Genomic DNA, 12,917 nt, shown 5'->3' on the forward strand with positions numbered 1-12,917 from the left:
TCCAAATCTTATCTGGATTAAGAGGCACATTTAACTGTTTAAACTAACTGGAGACTTTACTTGCAAACAAGAAATTGCCTCATACAGCTTATCACTAACTGAGCAATTCCATGTGTGACAACACCTTTTGGTAGTCCTGCTCTGTAAAGTCCTGGTCCTTTTGCATGATCTCATGCAGCCTGGCTTTCACTTTCTGCTGGCAGTCAGTCAGAGAATCGCTGTCACTGTCCAGCAGTCCGTTCATGTTGGCACTCTTTACCATTTGAACCAGGATGGGCGTGAGCTCCCCTTCTAGAGCCAGAAGACCCTGCAGACATGCATCAGATTTGAAATGGTTAAAAAATTACATAAATATGTGAGGGTTAAGTCGTGACGAGTAACCCGAAGCAAACAAGGTAGATGAGTCCATTCTCATCACTACGCTTGTCTTGTCATTCATAACCTTAACTAAATGGTAAATGGCCTGTATTTATATAGCGCTTTACTAGTCCCCATGGACCCCAAAGCGCTTTACACAACCAGTCATCCACCCATTCACACACACATTCACACACTGGTGACGGCAAGCTACATTGTAGCCACAGCCACCCTGGGGTGCACTGACAGAGGCGAGGCTGCCGGACACTGGCGCCACCGGGCCCTCTGACCACCACCAGTAGGCAACGGGTGAAGTGTCTCGCCCAAGGACACAACGACCGAGACTGTCCGAGCTGGGGCTCGAACCAGCAACCTTCCGATTACAAGGCGAACTCCCAACTCTTGAGCCACGATCACCCCTAACTAATGTTGTTTCTATTTTTGGGATAAATTCTCAACCTGTCTCAAACTCTTCAAACAGACCATTCCTCTGCAGATGATCAGTTAGCCGTTTTACAGCCATCACACTTCTGTGACATGTTGGTCAGTCACAGGAGCACGTTCAGTGAGAGACTGAGATTACCGAAAAGCACCACTGAACGACACAGGAAATCATTCCTGCCTGTGGCCATCTCCCTGTACAAAGCATCCACTTAACACACTGTTTGCTGCTACAACTACACATTTTTCTTTTCCAACTATTTATTTATAAGTGACTTATGTATGTATGTATATATATGTATATATTGTACTATTCTTAGTTAGCGTATTGTCTGTCTTGTCTTAATGTTGGTTTAAAATGGAGCACTGTAACAAAAAATAATTTCCCCCAGGGACCAATAAAGTATTCTGATTCTGATTCTGTTTAATATTGAGCAGTGGGAACATAAATTCCACACTGGCCAGGAAAGCAAGCCAAGCGGCTCCAATTTATGGCAAACAAGTGGGTCTTGTTCATGCAAAGCTGCTTTAAATGCTCTCCTCAAGCTCCATCAGAATCGCTTAAGTACTAAAGTAACATTTATATGAAGAGTTTAGTCTTCCAATACAGTGACATAGTTACCTTGGCAAAAGCAGCAGCCGTCATCTGCACCCTTCCTTCGTCAGAGGCGTAGATCTTCAGGTCATGGCGGTAAGTGCTGTGCAGGCGCAGGAGGCCACAGCCAGGAAACCCGGCATAGTCACCTGTAGAATTGAAAACAGAGTGGAGCGCCACAGTTAACTGGCATGATTACAGCACTCAGATGTACAGTACAACACATTTTTTCCCTTTCCTTTTCTTTTTTAAAGAAACGACTGAGTCGGTGAGGTAGTTGAAAGAATAGAGAAAAACAAATTTTAGTTTTGATTGTACCCAATAGTAGCAAAGATTTCCATCAAATATTGCACAACGGGCCAGTACAGCACATGTGCGAGTGCAACATCACTTTCAGTTCAAATGCATCGGCTTGTCAGATTTTAATAGGGTTCGTTTCACTTAAATGTGAACTTAAATGTTGTTGTTTAAGCTGAATATAAAATGAAGTGAAAGTGAAGTGAACTGAAGTTTTAGTAGTCTCCCCAAAATTTGTGACAATAACTCCCCTGCAGATGAGATTAAATATCCTAGATTACCTCTCTTTGAAAACAGACCAAGTCTTTTAACATTCCCAGTATGCCATGTTAATGTAGGGGGTGGATGCAAACTAACGCTACAGATCAAATCACACTGATGCTTCATGCATTTCTCTTCTGCAGGTATCCTGACGCTGCATCGCCATGCCTCATTTGACAGAGATCAGCAAATCTGGGACGTGATGAAGACATATCCCTGTTTAAAGCTTAACACAGGCCAAAATAGATTTTTATCAAACAACATCTCAACAACTCGTGAAAAAAAATGCAGTAGGATTAGTGTGAGATGATGCGCGTTAGCTTTGAAAAAGAAAAGCTCCAGTCACTTTAGCTGCCCACATATGTACGGGCAAGTGACCTAAACAGTGTCTACATTGGAGGATCATCTTGGAAACACATCGACACAAAATAAAGCAGTCCACAGCAATCTGATACAAAACAGGACTAGTCGCCATGTGAAATTAACCAAAATCATGATGATATGAGGAGAGAGCAGAACACGTTAGTGGACGGAGCGACAAACGCTCAGAATGACAGAGGAGCGGAAGAGCGGTGATATCCAGGAAACCCTTCTCTTACCAAAGTCAATAGGGGAATCGCAGCCAAGGGACCGGCGATTACCGGCTAGTAGTTTACATAGAGCAACAACAACAGAGAAGAGCAGAGTTAATCGACAAAACTTGTGGTGGAGAGAAAGAAAGGATTGAAAACAGTGGCTGGGATGAGACAATTGTCTTCTTTTTATAGATAAAAAAGAAGCAACACAAGGTCTACTTTTAGTTCTGCTTCAGGTTGGTTTTCTTTATAGTTTGAGTTTTGCATGCAGCACAAAACAAACCTTTAGGTAGGACAGGTGATGACTAAAATTGTAAGACCCTACAGGAAATAACGTCAAGAAAAGCCTGCAGCTGACTTCTTACTGCTCAATCTGAACAGAGAGAAATTAAAGCTGCTTTTCTGTTTTAAAACACTTTGAACAAAACCCATTTTGGGTGTTCTCAGATGAGGCCACACCTAACTGCAGGACAACTTGGTACAGCCTCTAGGTGGCAGTGCGAGCAGCATTTTCAGCTTAGGTACTGTTACGGTTTAAAAAAAAAATAGAAAAAAAAATATTGAATGTCATGAATTTAAATCAGTACTTTAAAAAAAATGTGTAAGCAGTTCTTCCCCCCCCCCATAGTTGAGGCTACACTTCAATCCAGCACAATGGCTACGATGTAAGGTTACAGCAGTCTTACGTGAATTATTTCTTTATTAAAGTTATATCTTTATTGAATTTTATTAGAGTGGGACACATCAGTATAATTGAATCTACAACACTATAGGAATGAATAGAGCCAAATTAATACCTCTGAGTGTGTCAGTAAGAAGTAGTTATTATTACGAGTGTAATAATGAATTTTATAGCTCAGATGACTGTATTGGCTTCGATTTTACATGTGTACCTAATAAATCATCCACTGACTGCATTTCTGTTTAGGTCCTCTGTCCTGATACTGTTAGCCTTCACTAGAGTTGCAGCTCAGCATCTTTGCTTAATCTCAACAACCTTTCACATCAGACTGTTTAAGCCGGTGTTGACAGTATACTCTTAAATCCAGGTCATAATTCCTGCTTATTGTGGTGCAGACCACGTGATCTTCAACAGAGAGAGTTCACTCTGTTATGGAGCAGCAGTTTGTTCGAACAGTTTTAAAGCCTTGAGGTAAAAATGTGACTTAATGTCCTCAGAAGGTGTCTGCAAGACATGAGTGATTGTACTGAAGTGGCAAGATTAGTCTCATTAATTTTTCCACCTGAAACTAAAGATTATTTTACTACCAATTAACTGCAATTTCTTTAAACTTAAAATGCTTGTTCCATTTAAAAGAAATGAATTAATCTTTTTATATATAAACAGTGTAACTAGGTCACCAAAGTCCTTCATCCCTATCATTGTTTTCCTTATCTTCTGTCTCACTGTTACAGCACTGGCTGTTCATACTAAACCTGGCCAAACATTTTCTGGTGTTTGCTCTGTACGATATTGACAACAGTGAAATTTTTAATTTGATTGTCTTTGGGACAGCTTTGACTGTGAGCACAGAAGCCCCCCCCCCCCATTGTTTACACCTTTTTCCTTGCAAGTCCAGGCCAATCACAGCAAAGTTTACTTAAAGTTTACTGCCATCTGCAGATGAGCTAAGAAGAAAAATGTGCAGTCCATCATTACTTTAGGCATCAGTAATTTTTATTTACAGATGCTGTGCATGCAACTCCTCAGTTCACTTTTCAGTAAACTTTAGAGATTTGCTACGAGTAGCCTTTCTAATGTTTTTTATTTTTATTGCTACAATCTAAGATGTCCCACACTATAATAATATTGTATATAATTGTTGTTGAGTAACACTTTAAAGTTCCTGCTCTTGGCAACAGTGAGTCAGCAATCTTTCTACAACATCACAGCCACAAATGACAATGAGTGGAATAAAAAGACTGCAGCGGCAGCTGGAAGCCTGAAAATCTGGCTTGTCAACTCTAACATAGCCGTTTCAGCCTGACCTCTTTTCACACAGTGCATGTATGACTCCTATCATGTGTTGGCACTGCAAACGGTGCCGTTTTTAGAAATTACAAAGGAGGACTGAAAAATGACACCAGAGCAGAAGGCGTGAGAGCCGTTGTAACGACATCTTATAGGCTAGAGCATGTGTCTGGCTGGTACCTTGACCTCCGGGGTACATGCAGCGAAAAGCCCTGCCCAGCTCCTCAGCCTGAACCCGGCCTGCAGGCGTCAGCTCCCCACCCCACTTCAACACCAGCAGCAGAGATGGGCCATCCTTCTTAGAATCTGAAACAAGAAGCAGAAAGTTTAACATTTGATTTTTCTTTATATAAATAATCAAAACTCTTTTTTTCTGTAGCCATACTGACAAATAATGTTGTCCGTGGTGAGGTGCAACCAAAACACTGAAGGCGAGGCTCCAAAACACAGTTACTAACTGATGACTGATTACACTGACATTCACTTCCAATCACCATTCGTGTGTATTTGTTTACATATAATTTAGCGCTGTGACCCAGCACACACAACAATCGGTGTCCGAGTACGATACCTTCTTCCTCACTGGATGCTTTAGGTTTGCCATTCCGCAGGTAGGTGAGCTGGACTTTCCTGTTGATACCTGAGAAATGACCATACCTGGTGGGGGGGATGAACACACACACCATCAAGCAAACACAACAAAGTTTCATATGTATGCAGTGAGACAATCGAATAGATTTCATCTCAAATCAACGAGTTTCGTCCAAATGTTTAGCAGCAAACACACGTCTGACTTTCATTCCATGTTTATGACAAGGCGAGCTTAAGAGAGATAAGACCAAGGCAACAACTTTCAATGACACAACGATCATACACTCTGCTACAGTAAGCACTACTATTAGCAGTTGTTTCAGTCACTTTGGAGGTAAATATTTACTGCAGTTCTTTGTAATTGCGTATCTGTGTGTAAGCACATGAGAATGTGAGCAGGAGCAAAAGGACCACCCAGAACAATCAGACAGGTGGGGCTTATTGGATTAAAATGCAGTATTGGAGGATGCAACAAAGTCTATAAATAATAAGGGAGGAAATAAGGGAAAGCAGGTGCAGACGCTTATAGAAATGTGGAAATGTGGTTTGGTCTCATCTGCGTAGCTCCACATGATTTTAAAGTGGCCAGCTCCCTAGCTCTGTGTCTTAATGGAAGCAACATGATCACTGTTTATAGCTTTTTTAGATTGAAAAAGCAGGATAGCTTACACTACTGCATAAGCTCACAGCACGCGTATAGATGCCCTTCAGACTTAAGGGCCTTGCTATGCAACGCTTGATCACTGTACATGAGCTGGCTTTCCTCTCTACTTCACTGACAGTTTAATTTTATATTTATTCATCAAAAGTCAAAAACTGCAGTTCCTCTAGTACAGGGGTGTCAAACATAAGGTCTGGAGGCCAGAATCGGCCCATCAAAGGTTCCAGTCTGGCCCAGTGGATGGAAAAAGGAGAGTATAAAATTTGGAGTTTTAACCGCGTTTTTATAACCTCATTACCGGTAGTAAAAAAGCTGTAAAAGACCTCCTCTACGGCCATTCACACGGCGCCAAAGTAAATAAGTAAGTAATTAATAGATAAACAATTAACTGAGAGAAAGCCCCCCCAAACAAACAAGCAAACAAAAAAAAACAAAAAAAAAACAGGACATTTTCTGTCTATTAACAAAAACAGGACAGTCTGGGCAAATGAACTAGGAGACATTTAATCCTCCACATTCATTTCTTTCAGTCCAAACAGTCCAAGCCCAAAGAGTGCTGATAGATGTCTTTATCCTGTAGAAGAACTAAAACGTATTGTTGAGACTGCACTTCTTGTTCTTATAATTAAATGCCTAACGAATTAAATGTGTAGTTAATCTTCCTTACACCAGCAGAAAAGGGTGCTGGTCTGGCCCACTTACATCAAGGTGTAAAATTAGTTGACATAAAATGCATAGCTTCACAGCCTGCCAGAAAACACTATAGTCCTGGCCTCAGAATCGTCACAACAGATTTCCTAACAACTCTACAGTTGATGAATTTCTTTAAAACAACTTTGTTACTGGAAACATGGGTGTGGCTGCTTTAACTGGCAAATGTGCCAACATGTAAGGCTGTAGTCGACCGGTGTCTACCAAGTCTCAGCTAAACTAATTAGAGACACTGAAATGGACCGCCCTGCCGTCTTAGCGTCGGTGGTGCTTTCTGGAGCGCTTTTAATGGAATCATCTGAAAAATGATAAACCCTGCTGTGTGGTACTGTCTGTCTAAGACTGTGCTCCAGTCTTCTTGAGTGTAAGTCTAGCATTTTATTAGACTGTTACTACAAACTAATTTGCACATGTGTGCATCTTTGCATTGCACTTGCACAGTTTATGAATGCAGCTTGCCAATCAAGCTAGCTAGTGTTATTGGATAACTGAGTACTTCACCCTCTCATCCAAATGTGGTAAACCTCTGGCTTCAAAAAACAAACATAGCGTCAGGCAAAATGTTACCGCTGAGGCTTAAAAATGGTGATGTCACTGCGTTTAAACAGCCAGTAGTTTGAACGGTGCTTTTCTTGCAAATTTGACCGTCCCTGTCTTTCTAATGATTTTTAATGTGCTCCTGTGCAGAGTACAGCGCCATCAAATTACCAGAATGCAGATCTGAGGCAGGAGGAAGGAAGACATTAGGAGGTTTAGAGTGTAGCTGACAGGTGGTGAGGAAAGCATGCACACGAAGTAGCACCACACACAGACACACGCTGATTTACACACACAGAAACACAGTGAAATAATCAGAGACATTTGACTGTGTATGTGTCTGACGTTAATAGCTACAAATGAATGAATTTTAATGGAAATTAAGTCGACAGTTAGCGTACAAAACATTAGAAATATCTTCCAAATGCCTAATCTTAAAATGCAATAACTAATCCATCTTCTGCTTCCTTTATTTTTTAATCAGTGAAATCTGAGGGAAAAAAAGTTTCACAGAGTTTTGGTCTGCCTGAAACATAAAAAGATCTGTAATATTTCTAATATTTTGTACACACAGTCTAGGTTGGCTAAAGAAAAGGAGGCCAGTAAAACCTCATCCTTTACAAGTGAGAAGGGAGAGGGTGCGTACTGATTGTCATTCAAGCTGGATTCCCTTTTGAGAGAACAGATGGGTGAAGAAGGGAAGGATGGGTGGGTGGGAAAGAGGGATAGAGGAGGGAAGAAAAGATAACGCAGTTAAAGACAAGCCAAGAGGGAGGGAGCGTCTTCATGGTAAAGGTGTCTGTTTGTGAGTATGAGAAAGTCTGCTGATCTGCTGATGACTGAGATGACAGGAGGGTGATGAGTGATGATATGTGTGTGTGTTTGTTTTCCAGGTGAAATGTCACTCACATTTCCAGAACAGTCTTAAGCTGCTCCAGTTTGGACTTCTTCTCCTCAATCTCACAGTCAGTATGCTGACCCAGTTCGACCAGGAGCAGGCGAGCGATGTCCAGCACTTCCTGGAAGCACAGAGGTTTTTACCTTTAAACTCGAGTGCTGGTGAAATATTGGAGCTTGAGCTGCACGCAGTGATGGCATGAACGCAGCGTGCAAGACGGGATTTAGACAGCGGAGTGTAAATATTTAGACAACAAGACAATGAAGGTTTGTGGTCCATGATGATGATAACGCTTAATATGTGGGAATGTTTAACAGTACTTTATTATTCTTAAAGGATTCAGTCATAATCAGTCAAAACAAACAAACAAACAAAAGAAAAACAAATATGCAAATAAGAGACAGCCTGGGAAAAAAGAAGCAGGAGATTATTAGTGTTGTCTCTCACCTGCAGCTGCTTTGGTTTTTTGAGTTTTAGCTTTCCTGTTTTATATCCTCCGTACTTTTCAAACAGTTCAAAGAAGCTGGTGAAGGATAAGCAGAGGAAAAAAAATCAGTAAATAATTAAAAAACAAAACATTTATGTTAATTGTTTATCCAACAAAAGTTCGCAAAGAGCTGGAGTCCATTCTATTTATACAGTGGACAGGTCACCAGTCCATCATTGGGCCAACAGAGTGACGTGTGCACGCATGCACGCACGCACTCTAGACGGAGCGGCCTGAGGAAACCAATGCAGGCACAAACAGAAAAGCAGACAACCAGGAGGTTTGCAGACAGCAGACACTGCCATCATTGACCCAGAGTTAAAGTTTCTGAGGGGAAGTTCTTGAAATAAAATGCACAGCAACATTCAACAGTGGCTGCCCAATTCAAAGCCGTGAGTGAGCATTAATTCTGTGAGGTAGCTTATAAACTTGTTGTTACCATCTGTTCTCTTCTATATTACTCCTTGAAAGTCTACTCAGAGCAATGCTTCGGGAAGTCTTTCAGGCTTATAAAACAAAATGACTGAGTGAGCATCATAAGCTGGTCTCTGCCTATGCAGCCACACACGGAGAAACCTGGAAACTACTCTGACTAATCATCAAACCATATCTATATTAATATCTACTGACGTGTCAAAACTCATTATGGGTACAGGAGGGGGAAGGTCATCAAATGTCATCCTCTAAATGTGTTAATTTCATTCTGTGGAAAATAAATCTAATTGTTTCCACAGTCCCTTTAATAAATTATGCTTCTTGTAAATCCTGTAAATAGATGTTTCTATACTATAATTTACTCATGACAGTGAGCTGTATCTGTTATCTCTTAACAACACAAGGTTTACTTTTTTCATGTTAAATTATGTATATATGGACACGCTCATGAGTAAATTATGGGATGGGGAATATATCCAGTACACAAATGTTTTCCCTTGTCTTGTTTATTTTTCCACATATACAGAACTTTATTATAAATTTTTGTACTTTAAAAAAACAAAACTAAGCATTAAGTTGTATGAACAGGGAAGAAGGAAGACAACTCAAGGCTTAGTCTGAGCGACTCACAGAGGATGGCGGACTTCCATTTTCATCTTTTGCTTTGGGGTGCGGTCTCCGTGTCGGATAATGGCGATAACACAGCGCAGCTCCATCCTGAAGAAATACAAAAATGAGGCAAAACACACCAGAGACTTCAAACAGACGCTAAACTGAGTTTGGGATCTCAGTGGACCCAAGCAACCATCTGTTAATGTGTTGTGTCATTTTCCCATAACTACTTTTTTTCCCTTAAGAATTATTCTGGGAATCCTTTGAGGATTTTGCATAATCCCATCTGGGAATAATTTTAAGTGAAGGCTAAAACGAGAAATGAAAAATGGAACTTATTATCCCGTGTAGTACTAAGCAACAAAAATTTTTTAATTAAATAAAATAAAAAACTAATTTATGTTTTCATTATTTTTGCACTTAAAAATATTTTTAAGTGCAAAAATATTTTAACATGTCCCTTAATTAAAAAAAAAAATCATTTAAGGAATTTATAAGACAAAGACGTGTAGTACACACAGTGGGCCGTTCAACAACATCTTTCCTCAGAATTAGTTAATCTTTTGTTTTTCTCTACATACATGGTTCCTGAGGTTGTTGGGACGATGGGGATGTCTTCAGCCTCCATGGGGATGGACCAGGGGATGTGGAGCTGGGGGGCTAACTCCCTCATTACCATATTCCTGGAGATGTCGAGAAAAGCAGAAAAACAAACAAAATGACTAAATGCGAAGCAAAGCTCATTCCATCAGCTCTTCCTTGTGCTAATCAATCCACGGCTGTTTGAAATTGAGCATGTCCATCTAAGTCACAGTCCAGTGTTTAACACAGTATAGCAGCGACACCTACCCCAGGACTTTGGCACAGTCGTCGTAGTATTTCATGGAGTTTTTGACAAAGCTGAAGCCGTTAACGTCACAGACAAACGAATGGCCATTGGCTCTGAGCAGGTCGAACCCACACACTGTTTGCTATAATCACACAAGCAAAAGCATTAAAGCCGGTTCACAGTGCATGAGAATGTAGTTAGCCGCTGAGCAGAAAACACATTCAAACAACTAAACAGGTGAAGTAGGATTTTCATTTTAATTAATTTGGTGACATTGGACATAAAGAATGTGCATATGTGTTGTTTTCCACTGGATAGAAAATAGAGCAACTGAGAAGCCGTTTTAAGATTTCATTACGGGAACAAAATGCTACATTTCTCCAAATAACATTATTTCTTAGCAGTAATACATTTTTTGTTGCCTTCTGCTGCAGTCATGTGTTTTACTTTGTTCAGAGTGAAGGAGTTTCTTCTATTTATGAGTCGTATAAGATGAATTGTAGGTGTTAGAAGAGTAAGCAGCAGAAAGCAGCTGGTTACTACACTGTGTACTCAAAAAGTGATTTTAGTTCCTTTCATTTATTTAAAAAAAAAAATCTAAGTAGTTTCACCTTTCACTCATCGTTTTCCCCACATCTGGAGACTCTACAAGGGTTACATAAACAGGTGTACAGTCTTTGACCACTCGAGGCACAGGAAGCAGTAAAAATAACAAGAAAGGGACCACGAGACCACGGCGGTTACACGGCTCACAGTGAACACTCACTACATTCACACATGGTGCGCTTGTGCGAGTCTTTTACCTTGAATGCCAGGCAGACCTTGCGGGCCACCAGTTTCTCCATGGCGGTCAGCATGACTGGGTAGCGGATCTCCTTCCCCTCGCTGTCCCTCTCTACCTTCCCATCCAGTGCTGGAGACTTCCTGGCCTCAGCGTGAGCATAGTCCGGGCCCACTGTATAAACCTAAGAAACAGCACAGAGCCAACAACTCAGAAGACGTCTCAGAGCAGATGAAATATTTCATTTGTCTATTCTTGACCAATATGGTAGCTCCCACCACATCAGTTCAACAATGTATAAACCTCAAATAACTATGAACGGTACCTTTACATCAGTGCCATCTGTCGGCATGAACTCCTCGTAGATATAAGAGCCAGTCTTTCGTACACTGCTTTCTGGGGAGTACACACTACTACGGCTCCCTATCTGCAGCAAAGAGAGAGAAAAACACAGAAGAAGAAACCCCCCCCCAAAATAAACATATAGCCACATTTAATGTTCAGCATGTTAAGCTAATTGTCATAATAAAAACATGGTATTTTTTCAGCTTCAGTGATAAACGGGTACCTTTCTGAAGAGTCTTTGGCTTCCTCCTCCGGCAGATGTTGGGTAATAGATGTAGACGTTGTGGTCCTCTGCGCACACTGGTTTCTCCACAAAGGGTTTGTGGAACACCTCCCCATTCACCTCAACTTGGTCCTCCCCCTCCACCAGGTTACACTCTGCACGGGGCAAGACTAAAGCTTTTAAATTCAGGTTGCCAGGAAATAGTTAAAACATACAGAAAAATCTACAGCATTGATGTTTACATATGGAATGAAATTAGTTTTGCTTAAAGATGGCAGTTAATTAGATTACTGATGTTTTCTATGTGATATTCGGTAGCAGAAATCACCACATTTAATATTTACCATGTTATCTTGTGTTCATTCTGTTGAAATGAAAATACTTCTTTAACACAAAGTAAAAGCCCACCTTCAGGATTGTCAGGGTCTCGGTTCAGCACAGCGTAACGAGGCAGGTCGATGCCCTCCTCCTGCAGGATCCGATACACTTCCCTCCTGACATGGAACGATTGGAGTTAGTGAGCCTCCGAGAACAAACGTCACAGTTTATTTAATGTGGCCATGAGCAGTGTATGTATGCAAGAGCTGGGCAAGTCGGAGGGAACATGCAATACATGTGAAAATAGCAATGTTGTTCACATGACACAACCTCTCGCTGCTCTGATTATCCAGGAAAAAACAAAAACAAAGATGCAAACAAATCAGATTCATGAAAGAATTTCACATTTAGAATTTCCCTTTGGCAAGCAAAAGCCGGTGTTAGAGGTGTGGGGGTTTGCATGAGGACCGTGGCAGAGAGCAATGCAAATGTTTGAAAATGATTCCCATCTCTCCTGCAAGCCGCTCCAATGAATGAGCTCACCCTTCAGCTTCACTGACATCAAAACTCTTCCAAGCAAAACAGTGAGTTTGTTTTTTTAAATACATTCTGGAAAATTCAACAGCATCTGATAAATGTACTTTAAGAGTTAAACTGATATTTTAGGAGGACCCTTTAGGCACAGCTGCCACCATTTCACTGGCGGCCACACAGTTGAGGCCTAATTTTAAAACTAGCTAGTTACGTTTTTACATTGTGATAACCTTCAGCTGTGCATGTGTGCTCACACGTACCTATCCTGAATGAAATACTGCATGTTGAGATCATTGATGAGCAGTGGATTCCTGAGTTTGGCATATTCCACTGCTTTGTCCAGAGGGAAACCTAAAAAGTAAAACATATCTTCGTCAGTACAAGCTGGACCGGCATTTAAAAATAATACAGTAATCGAGATTTTTTTATGCTTTGAAAACTCTGGATATACAACAGT

The 12,917-nt window shown here is 40.8% G+C and overlaps 1 protein-coding gene across 1 annotated transcript in view; it reads right to left on the reverse strand.

Moving 5' to 3' along the window:
* The window catches only part of ppip5k1b (diphosphoinositol pentakisphosphate kinase 1b), a 51,420-nt gene that overhangs the window by 23,044 nt on the left and 15,459 nt on the right, over positions 1 to 12,917 (reverse strand). Inside the window, exons 4-19 of the mRNA XM_085462500.1 lie at positions 12,721 to 12,811; positions 12,017 to 12,102; positions 11,609 to 11,763; positions 11,366 to 11,467; positions 11,063 to 11,224; positions 10,280 to 10,401; positions 10,012 to 10,113; positions 9,449 to 9,535; positions 8,344 to 8,419; positions 7,908 to 8,017; positions 7,645 to 7,668; positions 5,070 to 5,155; positions 4,679 to 4,804; positions 2,551 to 2,595; positions 1,421 to 1,542; positions 125 to 307 (exon numbers count right to left, since the gene is read on the reverse strand). Of these exons, the coding sequence (XP_085318626.1) occupies positions 125 to 307; positions 1,421 to 1,542; positions 2,551 to 2,595; positions 4,679 to 4,804; positions 5,070 to 5,155; positions 7,645 to 7,668; positions 7,908 to 8,017; positions 8,344 to 8,419; positions 9,449 to 9,535; positions 10,012 to 10,113; positions 10,280 to 10,401; positions 11,063 to 11,224; positions 11,366 to 11,467; positions 11,609 to 11,763; positions 12,017 to 12,102; positions 12,721 to 12,811 (1,679 nt within the window). The remainder of the gene's footprint in view (positions 1 to 124; positions 308 to 1,420; positions 1,543 to 2,550; positions 2,596 to 4,678; positions 4,805 to 5,069; positions 5,156 to 7,644; positions 7,669 to 7,907; positions 8,018 to 8,343; positions 8,420 to 9,448; positions 9,536 to 10,011; positions 10,114 to 10,279; positions 10,402 to 11,062; positions 11,225 to 11,365; positions 11,468 to 11,608; positions 11,764 to 12,016; positions 12,103 to 12,720; positions 12,812 to 12,917) is intronic.

This window comes from Copadichromis virginalis, linkage group LG7, assembly GCF_057382275.1.
Source record: "Copadichromis virginalis isolate Kocher_CV1m ecotype Utaka linkage group LG7, C_Virginalis_male_GT1.1, whole genome shotgun sequence".
NCBI lineage: Eukaryota > Metazoa > Chordata > Actinopteri > Cichliformes > Cichlidae > Copadichromis > Copadichromis virginalis.